This window comes from Scyliorhinus torazame, chromosome 31, assembly GCF_047496885.1.
Source record: "Scyliorhinus torazame isolate Kashiwa2021f chromosome 31, sScyTor2.1, whole genome shotgun sequence".
In the NCBI taxonomy this organism is placed as follows: domain Eukaryota; kingdom Metazoa; phylum Chordata; class Chondrichthyes; order Carcharhiniformes; family Scyliorhinidae; genus Scyliorhinus; species Scyliorhinus torazame.
In genome coordinates, this window is record NC_092737.1 from 24,394,584 (window position 1) to 24,416,932 (window position 22,349).

Genomic DNA, 22,349 nt, shown 5'->3' on the forward strand with positions numbered 1-22,349 from the left:
ATACCGGAAGTCTGCTGAAGGATTTGGATAGGTTAAGTGAATGGGCTAGGGTCTGGCAGATGGAATTCAATGTTGCCAAGTGTGAGGCTATCCATTTTGGGAGGAATAACAGCAGAATGGATTATTATTTAAACGGTAAGATGTTAAAACATGCTGCTGTGCAGAGGGACCTGGGTGTGCTGGTGCACAAGTCGCAAAAAGTTGGTGTGCAGGTGCAACAGGTGATTAAGAAGGCTAGTCGAGTTTTGTCTTTCATTGCTAGAGGGATGGAGTTCAAGACTAGGGCGGTTATGCTGCAATTGTATAGGGTGTTGGTGAGGCCGCATCTGGAGTATTGTGTTCAGTTTTGGTCTCCTTACCTGATAAAGGACCTTTTGGCACTGGAGGGAGTGCAGAGGAGATTCACTAGGTTGATCCCAGAGTTGAGGGGATTAGATTATGACGAGAGGTTGAGTAGACTGGGACTGTACTCATTGGAGTTTAGAAGGATGCGGGGGGATCTTATAGAAACATGTAAGATTATGAAGGGAATAGATAGGATAGATGCGGGCAGGTTGTTTCCACTGGCGAGTGAAAGCAGAACTAGGGGGCATAGCCTCAAAATAAGGGGAAGTAGATTTAGGACCGAGTTTAGGAGGAACGTCTTCACCCAAAGGGTTGTGAATCTCTGGAATTCCTTGCCCAGTGAAGCAGTTGAGGCTCCTTCTTTAAACGTTTTTAAGAAAAAGATAGATACCTTTCTAAAGAATAACGGGATTCGGGGATATGGTGTACGGGCCGGAGAGTGGAGCTGAGTCCACAAAGATCAGCCATGATCTCATTAAATGGCGGAGCAGGCTCGAGGGGCCAGATGGCCTGCTCCTGTTCCTAGTTCTTATGTTCTTGTTAAACAAATAGGGCTGGCTTTCAGCTAACTAAACCCAAAGTTTCGGGGGAAATAACCTCTTCACCGACGGCTTTACTTAGGCCACAATGGTTCAGTGATTCCCGAATGGTAATCGGGGAGATGCACGTTTATATCCTACCACAGCAGTTTGAATTCCGGTTACAAAACAAAACCAAGGAAGCCCTCTGAAAGTTTTATGGTACTAACTGTGAAGCTGTTGGGTTGTCTCAAAAGTCCAGCTGGTCCACTGATGCTTTTTTAACAAAGTGAACCTGTCAATCATGCCTTATCTAGACGTGACTCCAGTCCCTCGCGTAGCTGTCCACGGCTGTGACTTAATGAGTTCCTTGTTTGTATCAAAGCCAAAGCAAACAGCAGCCAAGTGGCCACAGTGGTTAGCACCGCTGCCTCACAGTGCCAGGCACTCGGGTTCAATTCCGCCCTCGGGTGACTGTGCGGAGTCTGCACGTTCTCCCCGTGTCTGCGTGGGTTTCCTCCGGGTGCTCCGGTTTCTCCCCACAGTTCAAAGGTGTGCAGGTTAGTGTGGATTGGACGTGCTAAATTGCCCCTTGGTCTCCCTTTTTAAAAAAAATTCTAGAGTACCCAATTCATTTTTTCCAATTAAGGGGCAATTTAGCGTGGCCAATCCAGCTACCCCGCACATCTTTGGGTTGTGGGGGCAAAACCCACGCAAACACGGGGAGAATGTGCAAACTCCACACGGACCGTGACCCAGAGCCGGGATCGAACCTGGGACCTCGGCGCCGTGAGGCAAACCACTACGCTGCCGTGATGCCTTTCCCCTTGGTTTCCTAGAAGGTTAGGTGTGATTGCAGGGACAGTCCGGGGGAGTGGGGACAGGGCGGCGGATTGGGCCTCGGTAGGGTGCTCTTTCAGAGGGGTGGTGCAGGCCAGAGGGGACGAATGGCCGCCTTCTGCACTGTAGGGATTCTATGAATCATTACGTGACCTGCGACAGGGCGAGGAGCAGAGTCCGTCACCACCGCTATGTTCTCAGGATAGGCAGCCTTGCCAGCATCACCCATATCCTGAAGTGATTGCCGGGTGGACAACCTGTTGCTTTATTGTGGTAAGACTGTGCGAGTCTGCAGGCTGCTCAGGGTCGCGACAAATGCAGCCTTGGCCTTTTGTTTGGGTTGAGGAAGTGTCGTTCTGGTGCTGCTTTTACATGTTCCCGTCAGCCCCCTTGAGGTTTTCTCTTGGGACATGGCCCGGTGATTGCTAACCCTCGGACTTGCTTCCTTGTTGCAGGAATACAAGCGAAAACAGCTGGAGGAGCAGCGACAGTCTGAGCGGCTTCAGAGGCAACTGCAGCAGGAGCATGCCTTCCTCATGTCACTGCAGCAGCAACAGCAGCAACAACAGCTGCAGAAACAGCAGCAGCAACAACAGCTGCAGCAACAGCCCCAAGAAAAGAAGCAGCTGTACTATTACAATAAAAACCTGAATCCGACTGACAAACCAGCCTGGGCGAAGGAGGTAATCCTTTAGAAATTCCCCTTTCTCGATAGGGCAAAGACCAGGAGGAGGAATGGTGCTGATCTTCAGTAAAGATGGACATAGGCAGAGGAAGTGACCATTCGGCCCCTTGAAGCTCGATCATGGCTGACCAGTATCTTATCTCCGACTCCAAGCTCTGGGTACTTGGCTCTTAATGGCCTTGCCCAACAAAGATCCATCCAAATTAGTTTTGAAATGTTTAGTTCACTCAGAGTCTCCACTGCTCTTTGGTGGTGGTGTCATGTCTTGAGATGGATAGAAAGCTGGTTAGCAGACGGGAAACAAGAAGTTGGAATAAATGGGCCTTTTTCTGATTGGCAGGCAGTGACTAGTGGGATACCGCAGGGATCTGTGCTAGGACCCCAACTGTTCACATTATATAAATGATTTGGACGAGGGAACTAAATTTGTTATCCAAGTTTGCAGATGATACAAAGTTGGGTGGGAGGGTGAGCTGTGAGGAGGATACAGAGATGCTTCAGCGGGATTTGGACAGGCTGAGTGAGTGGGCACATGCGGGGCAGATGCAGTATAATGGGGATAAATGTGAGGTGGCCGGCTTCGGTAGCAAAAATAGGACGGCCGATTATTATCTGAATGCGTTGAGAGAGGCGGATTCTCAGCGAGATCTCGGTGTCCTCGTGCATCAGTCGCTGAAAGTAAGCGCGCAGGTACAGCAGGCAGGAAAGAAGGCAAATGGTATGTTGGCCTTCATAGCGAGAGGATTTGAGTATAGGGATAGAGGGGTGGCACAGTGGTTAGCACTGCTGCCTCACAGCGCCGAGGTCCCAGGTTCGATCCCGGCCCTGTGTCACTGTCCGTGTGGAGTTTGCACATTCTCCCCTTATCTACGTGTGTCTCACCCCCACAATCCAAAAATGTTCAGGGGGGGGGTGGATTGGCCACGCTAAATTGCCCCTTAATTGGAGAAAAAAAATTGGATACTCTAAATTTATTTTTAAAAAGAGAATAGAGATGTTTTACTGAAGTTGTACCGGGCATTGGTGAGGCCACACCTGGAGTATTGTGGGCAGTTTTGGTGTCCTTCTCTGAGGAAGGATGTTCTTGCTATGGAGGGAGGGCAGCGAAGGTTTACCAGGCTGATTCCTGGGGTGGCGGGACTGACATACGAGGAGAGACTAAGTCAGTGAGGATTATATTCACTGGAGTTTAGAAGAGTGAGAGGGGATCTCATCGAAACTTACAAAATTCTAACAGGATTAGACAGGGTAGATTCAGAAAGAATGTTCCCGATGGTGGAGGGTGTCCAGGACTAGGGGGTCATAGTTTGAGGATAAGGGGCTGAGGTGAGGAGAAATTTCTTCACCCAGAGAGCGGTGAATCTGGAATTCACTACCACAAAGTAGTTGAGGGCAAAACGTTGTGTAATTTCAGCAAGAAATTAGATATCGCTCTTGGGAGGAGTGGCACAGGGTGGCGGAGTGGTTAGCACTGCTACCTCAAGGCACCGAGAATCTCTGTGCCCAGAGTGCGGTGAGAATGTGAAGCTCGCTACCACTAGGAAGCAGTTCAGGTGCCTTGAAGGGGAGGCTAGGTAAATGCACTAGAGAGAGGACTGGAGGGGGATGAGTATGGCTCGAAGCTCAGACGAACATCAACGTTGGAGTGGGTTAAATAGCTTGTTTCTACCTTGCACATTGTATCCCATCCTGTGTGACATGACGTTCTGTTCCTTTCTCATCTATCCTCTCTCAAATGTACCTCTACTATTCACCTCAATCACCCCCTGTGGTAGCGAGGTTGGTACTCTGGCCACGCTTCTCCTGAATTCTCTGGATTTATACAGAGGGGGAATTCACGGCCCAGTCCTGTTGTATGATCATCGTGTGGCAGCCCAGGCTCCTTTTTTTTATTGAATGTGCTGCAATTGTGCTTCCCTCGCGCATGTGCACGCACAAATAAGTAAAATTGCACTTCACACGTTGACTAGTTCCCAATCTGCAGAGGGTGAGAATCATAGAATTGCTACAGTGCAGAAGGAGACCATTCGGCCCATCGAGTCTGCACCAACCCTCCGAAAGAGCACCCTATCTTTTTAAAACACAATTTAGAGTACCCAATTATTTTTTTCCCAATTAAGGGGCAATTTAGCGTGGCCAGTCCACCTAACCTGCACATCTTTGGGTTGTGGGGGTGAAACCCACGCAGACACGGGGAGAATGTGCAAACCCCTGAGAGCACCCTACCTAAGCTCACCCCCTACCCCCGTAACCCCACTTCCCTGCATACCTTTGGACACTAAGGGGAAATTTAGCACGGCCGATCCCCCTAACCTGCATAGCTTTGGACTGTGGGAGGAAACCGGAGGAAACCCACGCAGACACGGGGGAGAACGTGCAGACTCCGCACAGACAGTTCACCTTCTCCTCCATTAAAAGCAATTCTCTCTAGGAGGGTGAAATGAAGGAGAATGGGAAGGAAAAGATTCCTGAAAAGATGTACGGTTTACATTTATCAGTAGGGATGCACATTATGGATGGATTGTGTTTTGACCACGTCCAGCGATCCCGGAAATCTGTGTCTTGCAGCATGAGTGTTCGTCACAGGATGCAAATTCCTCGCTCCTTGCAGCAGGCAGAGATGAAAGGACCAAATATCTAGCCAACCTGTCTGGCTATGGACTGTGGTCTCTGGGCCTTCAGAGGCTAGAGTACCTGAACAGGGCAACACGCATGTATCACACTCGGTTATCCTTAATGCTCGCGGTTACATAGAAAACCGGCAAATCCAAGCTCACCGGTGATATGTAAAGGTCTGCGGTACCAATGGGCTGAGGTTGTATGATGTAGCGTTTGGCATTGGCTACTGAAATATGTCGTCAACATTAGAACAAAATGGAGTTGAGCTCAGGCTGTCTGAAGGAATGGCTCTAAATACGTTTGCAAACTATAACGGCCTGTTCAGGATCACTGGCCTCCACAATTGTTGCTTTGAGTGTCGCTTAAATGTGGCTCATTTATCTCGGGGCACATAAAACATTAAGAACGCCGACACTGTTTACCACATGTTTTACATAAATCAGAACTTGCCGCATTACAGAGCCAAGCCCCAGGGCTCACTATGAACCTGCTTGCTTTGTTTTACTACCAACTCACTTGCCTCATTTGAGCCTGTCTCTCTTGTCTGTGAAGGTTGAAGAACGCTCCAAAATGAACAGGCAGAACTCTCCTGGTGCGAAGCCCAAGTTGGGGACCACAATATCTGATCCATCGCTGCAGTCGCTCACTGAATCGGTGCCCGGCAGTGCCGTCCAGGCCTCCCAGACACCGCCCATGCACCGGCCCGTGGAGCCACAGGGAGCCCAGTCGAAGGTAGTTCTTCTCCACAATCGCCCCATCCAGTGCTCTGTACATTCTGTTGGTTAAATTAGGTTTACTGCCATGCTAGCCTACATGTAGGGAACTAGTAGCTATCCCCCGTGACAGGTAATGAATAAACGGGGGCCAAGCTGGACATGATTAATCAAATGGGATTAACTGGAAATTCACTCGCGTCAGTTCTGATTTTTCACCAAGAGCCATTTAAATCAGTACAAAAGGCAATAGCACAAGCCGGCATGACATATTGTAGCATTTTTTTTACTGCACTTTCTCCATTGGAAAAGTACTCTCATGCATGCAAACAATTCGGCAATGCTGGTCAATGTAAGGGTCAATTTACTTCTAAAGACCCTTAGGGAGAATCACTGCATAAAAAACCATCTGTGTTACAATACAGCACCGAGTAGCGACTTGTGAAGTCGTGGAAACACTTTTCACTTGCCTTTGAGGATGTTTCGAACTCCTCAACAGGCTTCCCATTTTCTTTACAAGCTCTCAAACCGGGAAATCTGTTGATGGGTTTCCAAAACCCCGCACCACCAGATGGTGTGCGGGAGGCAATTTGATTTCTATCTCCTATTTAACCTGGGGGCAGGTGTACGTTTATGCACAGTAGGTGTTCCCAATCCACAAGAGGGGCAAATGGAAGTGGCTTGCGGCCGGGAATGCGGAGTAAAATCGAATTTCCACCCCCACCCCCCCCCCCCCCCCCCCCCCAAAAAAAATCTAAGTGTGGCTGCTCGCAGACCAAAATGTGCCTCTGCGATTGGACGATAGATAATCCGGCCCCATGTCTCTCTCGATCTTTGCCCTCCTGGTCATTAGAACAAACACCTCTAAATTCACTGACCATGCTTTACACCTGCCTGATTGCGGTTGTTGATGTGGGGAAATCTCTGAGCTGTCATCGTAATGTTCAAAAAACGTTCGTGATATTCAGAAACCTCGTCAGGGTTGAAACACAAGACCCTTGTCTTGAGCCAGTGTTGCCAATCCAGCTTTACATCTGTCCGGCTGATCATGGAATCCCTACAGTGCAGAAGGAGGCCATTCGGCCCATTGAGTCTGCACCCACCCTGCGCAAGGACACCGTGCCCAGGCCCACTCCCCTTCCCAGCCCTGTTACCCCCCCCCCCACTGAAATACCCCTACTAAAATACAAATTACGTGATCAAAATTAACACACACCGTTCGCATGTATGTACAGTGCAGAAGGAAGGCCATTCGGCCCAGCAGCTGCCCTTGGAAAGAGCACCTCACTTAATGTTGTGGTACTGAACCTAAAAGCCAGAGGTCGTGAGTTCAAATGTCACCATGGTCAACTTAAAATTGATATCAGCTAATTTGTGGATTAGCATGTTGCCGTAACGACAGCAAGGGCGGTACTCTTTTTTTTCTTCGGATCTATATATAATATATATATATATATATATATATAGAATTTTTTTTGTTCTAGTGGTGCAAGGCCACACATTACCGTGGTTTTGAAGCACACAATATTCATTCCGCACATGGTTAGGAAACGTTAAAGGGAGCATTGATGGGCAGGGAGCACTAACTGGCGTAGGCCCAAGGTTATTTGGGCAACAAAATGGCTGCAGTGCTGAGGTGAGTTGCTGGCCCACCTATAGCTGCTGCTGCCGCTGGCCACCCTCCAAAAGCTCAGGCACTTGTTCCGTTCCGTGTTGAAAAGAATTTGGATATTCTCTGGCGTTTACTCGCGTGTCTTCATGCAAGGCTCGGGTTAACGGCTATGCTGACTTAATGAAATGCAGATGTGCAGGGAATTAATTAATGTCAGCATCCTAAACCTTGAAGCAGCTAACTGAGTAACTCCTGGCTAGCTGCCAGTGTTTCCAAATGCGTCTGATCGTGCCTACATGCAATATTGTTTGCATCTGATCGACAAGAGCTATATTGTGCATGGGACTGACAGCATAGGACCAGGTTTGTCAGGTGAGCGAAGGTTTTTATCCTCCACACAGCCCTACCTCCATTTTACTTCATCTCAGCCGTTCCTCATTTCCTTGTAGTTCTTTACCTTCCTGAGTTTATCCAGCTTCCCTTTGAACGCATCAGCGTTATTCACCTCAACTACACCGCCCGATATTCTTTACATTAAAAAACCGCCTTCAACTAGTCCAAAGATCCTCTTCCTAACTCTTCAAACTGATCTCATGCCTAGACTTCCAGCCTCCAGTTCGCAAATCCTCCCCGCTCACTTCCTCCCCGCTCACTTCCTCCCCGCTCACTTCCCCCCCGCAGCCCCGGGGGCACTCACTGCCTCCCTCTCCCGCACCCTCACTGTGAGCGAGGGCTCAGGCAAGGGCTGGCAAAGAGGAAGGGAATGAGGGAGAAGAGGCAAAATGTTGGGAGGGTCGGGGAGGGAGGCGGTGAGTTGGCTGGGCAGGTTAGGGAGGGGTCATGTTGGGAAGGTCGATGGAGGAGGTGGAGAGTTGGGGAGAGGAGGGGGCGGATTGGAGGGAGTGGTGGGTGGGTTGGGGGAGGTGGCTAGTGAGGGGGCCATGGGGAGGGGGATAGGAGATGTTGGGGGTGGGAGGGGGTGAGTTGAGAGGGGTGTCAGGAAGGGGGGGGGACGAGTTGAGGTGGGTGTCAGGAAGGGAGGGGATGAGATGAGGGGGTGTCAGGGAGGGAGGGGGCGAGTTGAGGTGGTTGTCAGGAAGGGAGGGCATGAGATGAGGGGGTGTCAGGGAGGGAGGGGGTGAGTTGAGGTGGGTGTCAGGAAGGGAGGGGATGAGATGAGGGGTGTCAGGGAGGGAGGGGGCGAGTTGAGGGCGGTGTCATGGAGGGAGGGGCAAATCAGTGTAAGGGATGTAGCAGACAAGTCATGGGGGGTGTGGGGGGGGGGGGTCAGGGAGGAAGGTTGCGAGTGGCGGGGTGTGGGTGAGTGAGGAGGAGAGTTGTGGAGGTGCCCAGGGAGGTAGGCAGTGAGCTGTGGGGCTGTCGGGAAGGGAGGTGGTGAATTGGCGGGGTCAGGGCAGGGGGGGAGGAGCTGTAGGATCAGGGCAGGGGGGTGTGAGCTGTGGGGTCAGGGCAGAAGGGGGTGAGGTGTGAGGTCAGGGCAGAAGGGGGTGAGCTGTGGGGTCAGGGCAGGAGGGGGGTGAGCTGTGGGGTCAGGGTGGGAGGGGGATGAGCTGGGGTCAGGGCGGGGGGGTGAGCTGTGGGGTCAGGGCACGAGAGGGTGAGTTGGCGGGGTCAGGGCAAGAGGGGGGGGTGAGCTGTGGGGTCAGGGTGGGGGGGGGTGAGCTGTGGGGTCAGGGTGGGGGGGGGGGTGAGCTGTAGGGTCAGGGCACAAGGGGGGTGAGCTGTGGGGTCAGGGCGGGGGGGTGAGCTGTGGGGTCAGGACAGGAGGGGTGTGCGCTGTGGGGTCAGGGCACGAGGGGGTGAGCTGTGGGGTCACGGCGGGGGGGGGTGAGCTGTAGGGTCAGGGCAGGAGGGGGGTGAGCTGTGGAGTCGGGGGGGGGGTGAGCTGTGGGGTCAGGGCACGAGGGGGTGAGCTGTGGGGTCACGGCGGGGGGGGGGTGAGCTGTAGGGTCAGGGCATGAGGGGTGTGTGCTGAGGGGTCAGGGCAGGAGGGGTGAGCTGTGGGGTCAGGGCACGAGGGGGTGAGCTGTGGGGTCAGGGCGAGGGGGGTGAGCTGTGGGGTCAAGGCGGGAGGGGGATGAGCTGTGGGGTCAGGGCAAGAGGGGGGTGAGCTGTGGGGTCAGGGCATGAGGGGGTGAGCTGTGGGGTCAGGGCGAGGGGGGTGAGCTGTGGGGTCAAGGCGGGAGGGGGATGAGCTGTGGGGTCAGGGCAAGAGGGGGGTGAGCTGTGGGGTCAGGGCATGAGGCGTGTGTGCTGAGGGGTCAGGGCACGAGGGGTGTGTGCTGAGGGGTCAGGGCACAAGGGGGGGTGAGCTGTAGGGTCAAGGCATGAGGGGGGGTGAGCTGAGGGGTCAGGGCGTGGGTGGGTGAGCTGTGGGGTCAGGGCACGAGGGGTGTGTGCTGAGGGGTCAGGGCACAAGGGGGGGTGAGCTGTAGGGTCAAGGCATGAGGGGGGGTGAGCTGTGGGGTCAGGGCGAGGGTGGGTGAGCTGTGGGGTCAGGGCGAGGGTGGGTGAGCTGTGGGGTCAGGGCACGAGGGGGTGAGCTGTGGGGTCAGGGCACGAGGGGGTGAGCTGTGGGGTCAGGGCACGAGGGGGTGAGCTGTGGGGTCAAGGCGGGGGGGGGGGGTGAGCTGTGGGATCAGGGCACGAGGGGGTGAGCTGTGGGGTCAGGGCATGAGGGGGGTAAGCTGTGGGGTCAGGGCGGGGGGGTGAGCTGTGGGGTCAGGGCGAGGGGGGGTGAGCTATGGGGTCAGGGCGAGGGGGGTGTGAGCTGTGGGGTCAGGGCGAGGGGGGGTGAGCTGTGGGGTCAGGGCGAGGGGGGGTGAGCTGTGGGGTCAGGGCAAGAGGGGGGTGAGCTGTGGGGTCAGGGCGGGGGGGGTGAGCTGTAGGGTCAGGGCACGAGGGGGGGTGAGCTGTGGGGTCAGGGCACGAGGGGGGGGGAGCTGTGGGGTCAGGGCAAGAGGGGGGTGAGCTGTGGGGTCAGGGCGGGGGCGGTGAGCTGTAGGGTCAGGGCACAAGGGGGGTAAGCTGGGGGGTCAGGGCACGAGGGGGGGGTGAGCTGTGGGGTCAGGGCACGAGGGGGGGGGTGAGCTGTGGGGTCAGGGCAAGAGGGGGGTGAGCTGTGGGGTCAGGGCGGGGGGGGTGAGCTGTAGGGTCAGGGCACAAGGGGGGTAAGCTGTGGGGTCAGGGCACGAGGGGTGTGTGCTGTGAGGTCTGGGCGGGGGGGTGGTGAGCTGTGGGGTCAGGGCAGGTGGAGGGTGAGCTGTGGGGTCAGGGCACGAGGGGGGTGAGCTGTGGGGTCAGGGCAAGAGGGGGGGTGAGCTGTGGGGTCAGGGCGGGGTGGTGGTGAGCTGTGGGGTCAGGGCACGAGGGCATGAGCTGTAGGGTCAGGGCACGAGGGGGGGTGAGCTGTGGGGTCAGGGCGGGGTGGTGGTGAGCTGTGGGGTCAGGGCACGAGGGCATGAGCTGTAGGGTCAGGGCACGAGGGGGGTGAGCTGTGGGGTCAGGGCGAGGGGGGGGGATGAGCTGTAGGGTCAGGGCACGAGGGGGGTGAGCTGTGGGGTCAGGGCAGGAGGGGGTGAGCTGTGGGGTCAGGGCACGAGGGGGTGAGCTGTGGGGACAGGGCGGGGGGGTGAGCTATAGGGTCAGGGCAGGAGGGGGGGGAGCTGTGGGGTCAGGGCGGGGGGGGGGGGTGAGCTGTAGGGTCAGGGTGGGAGGGGGATGAGCTGTGGGGTCAGGGCAAGAGGGGGGTGAGCTGTGGGGTCAGGGCGGGGTGGTGGTGAGCTGTAGGGTCAGGGCATGAGGGGGGTGAGCTGTGGGGTCAGGGCACGAGGGGGGTAAGTTGTGGGGTCAGGGCAGGAGGGGTGTGTGCTGTGGGGTCAGGGCATGAGGGGGGTGAGCTGTGGGGTCAGGGCGAGGGGGGGGTGAGCTGTAGGGTCAGGGCGAGGGGGGGGTGAGCTGTGGGGCCAGGGCGGGTGGGGTGAGCTGTAGGGTCAGGGCGGGGGGGTGTGTGCGCTGTGGGGTCAGGGGGAGGGGGGGGTGAGCTGTGGGTCGGGGCACGAGGGGGGTGAGCTGTGGGGTCAGGGTGGGCGGGGTGAGCTGTGGGGTCGGGGGGGGGGGGTGAGCTGTGGGGTCAGGGCGAGGGGTGTGTGAGCTCTGAGGTCAGGGCGGGGGGGTGAGCTGTGGGATCAGGGCGAGGGGTGTGTGAGCTCTGAGGTCAGGGCGGGGGGGTGAGCTGTGGGGTCAGGGCGAGGGGGGGTGAGCTGTGGGTCAGGGCACGAGGGGGGTGAGCTGTGGGGTCAGGGCGGGGGGGGTGAGCTGTGTGGTCAGGGCGGGGGGGGGGTGAGCTGTGGGTCAGGGCGAGGGGGGGTGAGCTGTGGGTCAGGGCGAGGGGGGGGGGTGAGCTGTGCGGCCAGGGCGAGGGGGGGGTGAGCTGTGGGGTCAGGGCGGGGGTGAGCTGTGGGGTCAGGGCGGGGGGGGGGTGAGCTGTGGGTCAGGGCGGGGGGGGTGAGCTGTGGGGCCAGGGCGGGGGGGGGTGGTGAGCTGTGGGTCAGGGCGAGGGGGGGTGAGCTGTGGGTCAGGGCGAGGGGGGGGGGTGAGCTGTGGGGCCAGGGCGAGGGGGGTGAGCTGTGGGGTCAGGGCGGGGGGGGGGGGGGTGAGCTGTGGGGTCAGGGCGGGCGGGGTGAGCTGTGGGGCCAGGGCGGGGGGGGGGTGAGCTGTGGGGCCAGGGCGAGGGGGGGGTGAGCTGTGGGGTCAGGGCGGGGGTGAGCTGTGGGGTCAGGGCGGGGGGGGGGTGAGCTGTGGGGTCAGGGCGGGGGGGGGGGGGTGAGCTGAGAGGTCAGGGCGGGCGGGGTGAGCTGTGGGGTCGGGGGGGGGTGAGCTGTGGGGTCAGGGCGGGGGGGGTGAGCTGTGGGGTCAGGGCGGGGGGGGTGAGCTCTGGGGTCAGGGCAAGAGGGGGGTGAGCTGTGGGGTCAGGGCTGGGGGGGTGAGCTGTGGGGTCAGGGCGGGGGGGTGAGCTGTGGGGTCAGGGCGAGGGGGGGGTGAGCTGTGGGGTCAGGGCTGGGGGGGTGAGCTGTGGGGTCAGGGCGGGGGGGTGAGCTGTGGGGTCAGGGCGAGGGGGGGTGAGCTCTGGGGTCAGGGCAAGAGGGGGTGAGCTGTGGGGTCAGGGCGGGGGGGGTGAGCTGTGGGCTCAGGACGGGGGGGGGTGAGCTGTGGGCTCAGGGCAGGGGGGGGAGCTGTGGGGTCAGGGGGGGGGGTGAGCTGTGGGGTCAGGGCGGGGGGGGATGAGCTGTGGGGTCGGGGCGGGGGGGTGAGCTGTGGGGTCAGGGCGGGGGGGGGGGTGAGCTGTGGGGTCAGGGCGGGGGGGTGAGCTGTGGGGTCAGGGCGAGGGGGGGTGAGCTATGGGGTCAGGGCGAGGGGGGGGTGAGCTGTGGGGTCAGGGCGAGGGGGGGTGAGCTGTGGGGTCAGGGCGAGGGGGGGTGAGCTGTGGGGTCAGGGCAAGAGGGGGGTGAGCTGTGGGGTCAGGGCGGGGGGGGTGAGCTGTGGGGTCAGGGCACGAAGGGGGGGTGAGCTGTGGGGTCAGGGCACGAGGGGGGGGTGAGCTGTGGGGTCAGGGCAAGAGGGGGGTGAGCTGTGGGGTCAGGGCGGGGGGGGTGAGCTGTAGGGTCAGGGCACAAGGGGGGTAAGCTGTGGGGTCAGGGCACGAGGGGGGGTGAGCTGTGGGGTCAGGGCAAGAGGGGGGTGAGCTGTGGGGTCAGGGCGGGGGGGGTGAGCTGTAGGGTCAGGGCACAAGGGGGGTAAGCTGTGGGGTCAGGGCACGAGGGGGGGGTGAGCTGTGGGGTCAGGGCACGAGGGGGGGGGTGAGCTGTGGGGTCAGGGCAAGAGGGGGGTGAGCTGTGGGGTCAGGGCGGGGGGGGGTGAGCTGTAGGGTCAGGGCACAAGGGGGGTGAGCTGTAGGGTCAGAGCAGGAGGAGGGTGAGCTGTGGGGTCAGGGCAGGTGGAGGGTGAGCTGTGGGGTCAGGGCGGGGTGGTGGTGAGCTGTGGGGTCAGGGCACGAGGGGGTGAGCTGTGGGGTCAGGGCACGAGGGGGGGGTTAGCTGTGGGGTCAGGGCACGAGGGGGGGTGAGCTGTGGGGTCAGGGCACGAGGGGGGGTGAGCTGTGGGGTCAGGGCACGAGGGGGGGTGAGCTGTGGGGTCAGGGCACGAGGGCATGAGCTGTAGGGTCAGGGCACGAGGGGGTGAGCTGTGGGGTCAGGGCATGAGGCGGGTGAGCTGTGGGGTCAGGGCGAGGGGGGGGTGAGCTGTAGGGTCAGGGCGAGGGGGGGGTGAGCTGTGGGGCCAGGGCGGGTGGGGTGAGCTGTAGGGTCAGGGCGGGGGGGGGTGTGCGCTGTGGGGTCAGGGGGAGGGGGGGGTGAGCTGTGGGGTCGGGGCGGGGGGGGTGTGCTGTGGGTCAGGGCGGGGGGTGAGCTGTGGGGTCAGGGCGGGCGGGGTGAGCTGTGGGGTCGGGGGGGGGTGAGCTGTGGGGTCAGGGCGGGGGGGTGAGCTGTGGGATCAGGGCGAGGGGTGTGTGAGCTCTGAGGTCAGGGCGAGGGGTGTGTGAGCTCTGAGGTCAGGGCGGGGGGGTGAGCTGTGGGGTCAGGGCGAGGGGGGGTGAGCTGTGGGTCAGGGCACGAGGGGGGTGAGCTGTGGGGTCAGGGCGGGGGTGGGTGAGCTGTGGGGTTCGGGGGGGGGGTGAGCTGTGTGGTCAGGGCGGGGGGGTGAGTTGTGGGGTCAGGGCGAGGGGGGGTGAGCTGTGTGGTCAGGGCGGGGGGGGTGAGCTGTGGGTCGGGGCACGAGGGGGGTGAGCTGTGGGGCCAGGGCGGGGGGGGGGGGGGTGAGCTGTGGGTCAGGGCGAGGGGGGGTGAGCTGTGGGTCAGGGCGAGGGGGGTGAGCTGTGGGGCCAGGGCGGGGGGGGGGGTGAGCTGTGGGGCCAGGGCAAGGGGGGGGGTGAGCTGTGGGGTCAGGGCGGGGGTGAGCTGTGGGGTCAGGGCGGGGGGGGGGTGAGCTGTGGGGTCAGGGCAAGAGGGGGGTGATCTGTGGGGTCAGGGCGGGGGGGGGTGTGAGCTGAGAGGTCAGGGCGGGCGGGGTGAGCTGTGGGGTCGGGGGGGGGGTGAGCTGTGGGGTCAGGGCGGGGGGGGTGAGCTGTGGGGTCAGGGCGGGGGGGGTGAGCTCTGGGGTCAGGGCAAGAGGGCGGTGAGCTGTGGGGTCAGGGCGGGGGGGGTGAGCTGTGGGGTCAGGGCGGGGGGGTGAGCTGTGGGGTCAGGGCGAGGGGGGGGTGAGCTCTGGGGTCAGGGCAAGAGGGGGGTGAGCTGTGGGGTCAGGGCGGGGGGGGTGAGCTGTGGGGTCAGGGCACGAGGGGGGTGAGCTGTGAGGTCAGGGCGGGGGGGGTGAGCTGTGTGCTCAGGGCAGGGGGGGGAGCTGTGGGGTCGGGGGGGGGTGAGCTGTGGGGTCAGGGCGGGGGGGGTGAGCTGTGGGGTCGGGGCGGTGGGGGGTGAGCTGTGGGGTCAGGGCGGGGGGGGGGTGAGCTGTGGGGTCAGGGCGAGGGGGTGAGCTGTGGGGTCAGGGCGGGGGGGGGTGAGCTGTGGGGTCAAGGCGGGGGGGGTGAGCTGTGGGGTCGGGGGGGGTGAGCTGTGGGCTCAGGGCGGGGGGGTGAGCTGTGGGGTCAGGGCGGGGGGGGGGTGAGCTGTGGGGTCAGGGCAAGAGGGGGGTGAGCTGTGGGGTCAGGGCGAGGGGGGGGTGAGCTGTGGGGTCAGGGCGGGGGGGGATGAGCTGTGGGGTCAGGGCGAGGGGGGGGGTGAGCTGTGGGGTCAGGGCGTGGGGGGGGTGAGCTGTGGGGTCAGGGCGGGGGGGTGAGCTGTGGGGTCAGGGCGGGGGGGGGTGAGCTGTGGGGTCAGGGCGGGGGGGGGGGTGAGCTGTGGGTCAGGGCGAGGGGGGGGTGAGCTGTGGGTCAGGGCGAGGGGGGTGAGCTGTGGGGCCAGGGCGGGGGGGGGGGTGAGCTGTGGGGCCAGGGCGAGGGGGGGGGTGAGCTGTGGGGTCAGGGCGGGGGTGAGCTGTGGGGTCAGGGCGGGGGGGGGGGTGAGCTGTGGGGTCAGGGCAAGAGGGGGGTGATCTGTGGGGTCAGGGCGGGGGTGGGTGTGAGCTGAGAGGTCAGGGCGGGCGGGGTGAGCTGTGGGGTCGGGGGGGGGTGAGCTGTGGGGTCAGGGCGGGGGGGTGAGCTGTGGGGTCAGGGCGGGGGGGGTGAGCTCTGGGGTCAGGGCAAGAGGGCGGTGAGCTGTGGGGTCAGGGCGGGGGGGGTGAGCTGTGGGGTCAGGGCGGGGGGGTGAGCTGTGGGGTCAGGGCGAGGGGGGGGGTGAGCTCTGGGGTCAGGGCAAGAGGGGGGTGAGCTGTGGGGTCAGGGCGGGGGGGGTGAGCTGTGGGGTCAGGGCACGAGGGGGGTGAGCTGTGAGGTCAGGGCGGGGGGGGTGAGCTGTGTGCTCAGGGCAGGGGGGGGAGCTGTGGGGTCAGGGGGGGGGGTGAGCTGTGGGGTCAGGGCGGGGGGGGTGAGCTGTGGGGTCGGGGCGGGGGGGGGGTGAGCTGTGGGGTCAGGGCGGGGGGGGGGGTGAGCTGTGGGGTCAGGGCGAGGGGGTGAGCTGTGGGGTCAGGGCGGGGGGGGTGAGCTGTGGGGTCAGGGCGGGGGGGGGTGAGCTGTGGGGTCGGGGGGGGTGAGCTGTGGGCTCAGGGCGGGGGGGTGAGCTGTGGGGTCAGGGCGGGGGGGGGGTGAGCTGTGGGGTCAGGGCAAGAGGGGGGTGAGCTGTGGGGTCAGGGCGAGGGGGGGGTGAGCTGTGGGGTCAGGGCGGGGGGGGATGAGCTGTGGGGTCAGGGCGAGGGGGGGGTGAGCTGTGGGGTCAGGGCGTGGGGGGGGTGAGCTGTGGGGTCAGGGCGGGGGGGTGAGCTGTGGGGTCAGGGCGGGGGGGGGGTGAGCTGTGGGGTCAGGGCGGGGGGGGGTGAGCTGTGGGGATGTGCAGTGTGGCTCGATTTGTTTGTTTGAAGTGTGAGCACTCAGTAACCACGTTAACATGAAAATGCGGCGACGCTGTTCAGTACGCCCCACATTTACCTCCCTGCCTGAAGAAAACTGCGCGATTGGAATCTGCTGGAGAAGAGGGACACCTGTAATTTGCAACAGAAGATCCATTCGCCATGAATCTGTGATCAGTGAATTTCTCCGTGTCAGAGGAAGGGGATAAAGTACCTTCAACAAGACAAAGTGTCGGAAACACCCAACAGTTCCGGCAGTGTCAGTGTGGCGGGAAATCGGTTGTGTTCCAGGCCGAGTATTTCCACCACTTTCTGCATTTATTTCAGACTGCCAGCCTCTGCTGAATTTTAGTTTGTTTTGAACTGATGCTTCACTGATGTGTCTGTGTGTGTGTGTGTGTGTCTGTGTGTGTGTGTGTGTGTCTGTCTGTGTGTGTGTGTGTGTCTGTGTGTGTGTCTGTGTGTGTGTGTCTGTGTCACTTGGCCCTCGCGTTCACCCCCTCAACCTCGCTGAACCCTTTTCCTCGCAGTTCCAGGTGGCCCACCTCGTGGCGTTGAAGCCCTCGTCCGCGCCGGTGCCAAGGTCCCAGTCACTCCAAGACCAACCGACCAAGAACGTGGCTGCCTTCCCAACCCAGGAGCCTGTGCCGGTGAAGCGTGGCGAGATGCTGCGGCAGAACTCGGACCCCACCTCCGAGACCCCTGTACTACCTGCCCGCACCGGCAATAAAGATGACTCGGGGCCGTGGGTGAAGATGGAAGATGAAGCACCCCCTAAGGTAACCAATCCCAAAACCTTGTCGTGCAAGAACAGGGAACAGGCCGAAAAGACGCCCTCAACCAAATGCACAATGCCTTCTTATTAATTGCAATGGTTTCTTGAATCGACCTGCCTCCTCATTAGAGGGTTTAGGGTTAGCCTTCTGATTATTATGTTCTTTACTGAAGCTCGTTATCTTGTTTGTTTTGTAAAGGTCGAGTAGCGCGATTAAGGAACTGCCTAGATAATGCTGAGCTGATAAATTGGACTGCACCACGGGTCCCAGAGTTGTTTATCCTCATTTTGCATTTGCGAACACAGCCGTAAACCTTTCCACTGTAACTTCCCGAGTTCCTGTCCGGAGTGGAGATCTCCTATGTAAACATGTCACACGGTAGTCGCTCTCTGTCCTGGTGGAGGGACTCCCGTACCACCGTTGGGAGGAGAGTGCAATTGCAGTTGGACAGTTTACCGGAAGTTTTCCACAATAGACGTGGATTCGGGAATTTGTAATGGAATTCTGATAAGGTCGGACAGAATATATGATTCCAACATGATAGTTACATTCGGGTGCCCAGCCCTTCACTCCCCAATCCAAGGGGCTGGTTTAGCACAGGGCTAAATTGCTGGCTTTGAAAGCAGACCGAGGCAGGCCAGCAGCACGGTTCGATTCCCGTACCAGCCTCCCCGAATGCGGCGACTAGGGGCTTTTCACAGTAACTTCATTTGAAGCTTACTTGTGACAATAAGCGATTTTCATTTCATTCAATCCCAACTCCCTTCATCTGAAGATCACGTTTGATCTTGAATTCCCCGTGTGCAGCATTGGAGAGTTGTGCTTCAATGAAAACTGTGGACTGAGTAGAAGTTCTCTTGAGGAAAGAACAAATCGCGACCTTGAGGCGTGTGAGAACAGTAATGCACATGGGTTTATACTTTTAAGCAACACTTCAAAACTCAAGTTTGGTTATGATTTAAAGATATTTCATGTGATAATTTGCGACATAGATAGAACACTAGCTTCCTTCCCCCAAATGCGTCTCTCCGAAAGCTTTCAGCTTCTGAAGGTGAGGGTTTGACACATTTTTGTCCTGTCTTCTCGCTCCCGTTTCCAGCGCAAGGCACACCCGAGTCAGGTGCAGCAAGGGCCAGATGTGAAGCTTCACCCGCCATGTCCCATCAGACACTCCAGTGGTCACACATGGCATCGGTTAGATGTAGATATGTTTCAACACAATCCCAATATCAGTCCCCAATTTCTAAAGAACATCTCTTGCTGCATTACTGCGATCTTTATTCCCCGCATGGTATGGAGGATATTACCTATGAGGAGTGGTTGAATAAACTCGGTTTGTTCTCACTGGAACGACGGAGGTTGAGCGGCGGACCTGATAGAAGTCTATAAATTTATGAGGATCGTGGATAGTCGACTTTTTCCCAGGGTGGAAGAGTCAATTACTAGGGAACACAAGTTTAAGGTGCGAGAGCCAAAGTTTAGAGGAGATGTGCGAGGAAAGCTTTTTACACGAGGGTAGTGAGTGCTTGGAACCCGCTGCCGGAGGAGGTGGTGGAAGCAGGGACGATAGGGACGTTTAAGGGGCGTCTTGACAAATACAGGAATAGGATGGGAATAGAGGGATACGGACCCCGGAAGTGTAGAAGATTTTGGGTTCGACAGGCAGCGTGGTCGGCGCAGGCTTGGAGGACCGAAGGGCCTGTTCCTGTGCTGTACTTTTCTTTGTGTCTCCTGAGGCTCAGTGTTAAAAGTTGGCTAGTAATGCTGCCTAGAAGCGGCAAGATGTTTCTCTGTAGTTTAGCCACTCGCAAGGTGTTGGGACTGAATTCTGGGTTCTTTTAAACGTATTGTCAGGGGAGTTCCGACAAATTGGGGTGGTCTTTTAATATCTCATCATTGCCCCTGTGAGACTGCAACACTCCTACCGCACTGCAATGGAGTGCCAGCCTGCATTGTTAATTCACGCCCTGGAGTAAGACTTCAACCCACACCCTTCCCACTCCGAGGAGAATGTGTGAACAGATAAGCCACGCGAACGCTTCACCATGGAGGCAAGGAGAACTCTTGGCGAGATCCTTCAAACATGCTCCAGACACGAGCAAGCTTCAACCATTGCCATTTGAGTACAATGCTGGCTGGCATCTCTGGTCTAGAGTTTCATCCCAGTCCAGGTGCTTCCACCTCCCTCTGGCAGCGAGTTCCAGGCACCCGCTATCCTCTGTGTAACAAATATTCCCTCGCACACCTCCTTTAAACCTTGCCCCTCGCACTTTAAACCTAAGTCCCCTAGTAATTGACTCTTCCACCCTGGGAGAAAGCTTTTGACTATCCTCTCTGTCCCATGCCCCTCATAATCATGTAGGCTTCTATCAGGTCGCCACTCAACCTCCGTCGTTCCAGTGAGAACAAAGCAAGTTTTTCCAACCTCTCCTCATCGGCAATACCTTCCAGACCAGGCAACATCCTGATAAACCTCTTCTGCACCCTCTCCAGAGCCTCCCCATCCTTCTGGTAGTGTGGCGACCAGAATTGAACACGATACTCCAAGTGTGGCCTAACTAAGGTTCTATACAGCTGCAACATGACTTGCCAATTCTTATACTCAATGCCCCGGCCAATGAAGGCAAGCATGCCGTATGCCTTCTTGACTACCTTCTCCACCTGTGTTGCCCCTTTCAGTGACCTGTGGACTTGTACACCCAGACCCCTCTGCCTATCAATACTGTTCAGGGTTCTGCCATCGTAAACACGGTGATAGATTTTTGTTAAGCCAGTGACAAGTGACAAAAGCTTGGTCAAACAAGTAGATTTTACGGTGAATTTTAAAGGAGGAGAGGGGGCAGTTTGGGAAGGGAATTCCAACGGTCTTGATGGCCAAAGGCAGGGCTGTCCGTTTTGGAGTACAGGAAGTTGAGCTGCAGAAGAAGCCAGAATTGGATGAACATTAAAGATTTGAGGAGGTCACAGGTATGTGTCCAGGGCCGACATCCTGACCTCGTACAATACTAACCAAAAAAAAAAATAATCAGCTGGCTATCTCAATGCCTTTTGCACCACTTACTGTATCAAAATCGCTGCCAATTTTGTCCACATAAACAACGGCCTTTCGCAGTTGCTCATTATACGTAAAGTGCTTTGAGTTCTTGTGAGATGTACGTTGTTGTGTAAGTGAAACTTTTTAACTCCGGGGTATTAATTGCGACCGCCATTAGTCGTAATAGTAAGCAACTGAAATCATTTTACAGACCAGCTGAAGAGCTTTTCTGTAACAGATGGAGTGTTACACAGGTTACCACAGAATCCGCTGTGACGGGTGCTTGTAATTAATTGGCCACAGTTCGCAGAGCTGAAATAATTCACAGTCGTGCCATTTGACCTTTACATGAGAAAATGGCCGACCGATCACTGCGGAGGTTCAAGCCACAGCGTTTCTTTCTAATGCAGCAGGACTGTCAAAGCTCTATGTGAGCGCCAAGCCGCAGTGGGTCTTCCTAAAGGGGGGGGGTCGATCCATCTGAGCATGACTTTAAAAGAGGCCACGCAGCCGAAATCCATGTTTAATTCAGAGCGGACTTCTTGTTGGAATTGGAAATTGTGCATGAACAGACTGTCTTTCTCTTTTGGCTGAAGGTTCCTCAGAGAACGACCTCCATAGCGACAGCGCTGAACAGCAGTAGTGCCCTGCTAAATCGGGCAGGGCAGGCACCACGGGCGAGGTAATATAAACCATTCAACACCTCTTGTACCCCTTGCCCCATCCCTTTCGGTCCCTCCAGATTTCACAGGGTGATGAATTAGCCTGCGAGCAAACCAAAAGAAAAGCTGCTGGGAAATGCTCATTCGGCTAAACCACCGCTATGTAGCTTTCCTGGGGAAGTGAGTGGATTCCGAAATTCCACCCTTAAAGTACGGGTTTGGTAAAATTAGAATTCCACTCGCCCAGCCTCTATAAGCCTGTGGGCTCTCATCGTAAAATAAACTCTGCTCTCTCGGTGTGATTCCTAAACCGCCACAAGTGCCGTATCATTGAATTTGCTTCAGTCACACTCAATCCATCTCTCCCGAGAGTCTTTGTCTTGACCATTGCAGTCTCCGCTTGCACAGGTTTCTCTTTGCGTATTGTGCCCTGGTCCTAGGAGTTGAGTTTACCCTGTTGCTGTGAGGAAGAAATTGCCCCGTGTTCCAGAGGTGGTTGGACCCCAGTACCATACGAGAGCTGTTTGCCAAAGAGTAATTGGGGTGAATCTGTCAACACTTCGGATGGGACTGGGCTATTTTTTTCCTCCCCTATTCTTGTATGCTTGCTTACTCGGTGGCAATGGGAGCAACTTCCCGCTTTGCTCCACAGTTTCTTCAACAGGACATGCAACAGGTTCCAGAGGGGCTAATGTTACTAAGCACATAACCGTTGAGTGTTATCCCCTCACCTATGACCTCTGCCCTGATTTTCACTCCGTGTGCAAGTTGTCCAGCTGGATATTGTGGTGTGACTGAATGGTCACGGGCATGGAGGCCGAAATAGCAGATTGTCAGGTTGCTCGAACAAGAGAACAGCACCCCTCGCGTTGTTCAGGCTGGGAGATCTTGCCACATACTCATTCAGTGGTCCCCGAGGGAGATGGGGAGGAATTTTCCAATTTCCTGTATTGACCGAGATTTTTGCCCCCTCCCCCTCATGAGGGTCACGTGGCTCTGGGGGATGGGTGAAGGAGGTGGGGGGGAGAGAGACGAGAGGGAGAGGAGAAGTAGGGGGAGATGGTGACTAGTATTCCAGAGGCTGAAGTCCAAGCCGGTCTCCATAAAGGTGATCGTGATGCTACCATTGATTGTTGCAAAACCTATCAGATTCACTTCAGGGAAAGAAATCTGCCGTCCTTACCTGGTCTAGCCTACACGTGACTCCAGACCCACAGTAGCGTGGTTTACTCTTACAAGCCCCTCTGTCGTGATCGAACCGCTCAGTTCAAGGGCAATTAGGGATGGGAGTTGCCAGTGAGACCCTGAAAGAATACATTTTTGGGAAGTGTTTAGCCATGATGCTCTGACTATCGCAGGCTGGATAGACGTGCTGCTCTTTCCCGGAATGTCAGCTCCATTTTGTACAATCGGGCGAGTCGGCAATATGCAGACAGCAAAAACGTTCTGCCTTTGGTGAGATGGGAACAC

General features: G+C 57.9%; 1 protein-coding gene across 5 annotated transcripts in view; it reads left to right on the plus strand.

Moving 5' to 3' along the window:
• Positions 1-22,349, plus strand: part of LOC140404762 (misshapen-like kinase 1) — a 420,620-nt gene that overhangs the window by 325,792 nt on the left and 72,479 nt on the right. For 4 of the 5 annotated variants that reach the window (XM_072493477.1, XM_072493478.1, XM_072493479.1 and 1 more), the window contains 4 exons: positions 2,159-2,386; positions 5,560-5,739; positions 16,938-17,186; positions 20,814-20,899. In XM_072493477.1, coding sequence (XP_072349578.1) covers positions 2,159-2,386; positions 5,560-5,739; positions 16,938-17,186; positions 20,814-20,899 — 743 coding nt within the window. The remainder of the gene's footprint in view (positions 1-2,158; positions 2,387-5,559; positions 5,740-16,937; positions 17,187-20,813; positions 20,900-22,349) is intronic. The other variant, XM_072493481.1, reaches the window with a different exon arrangement.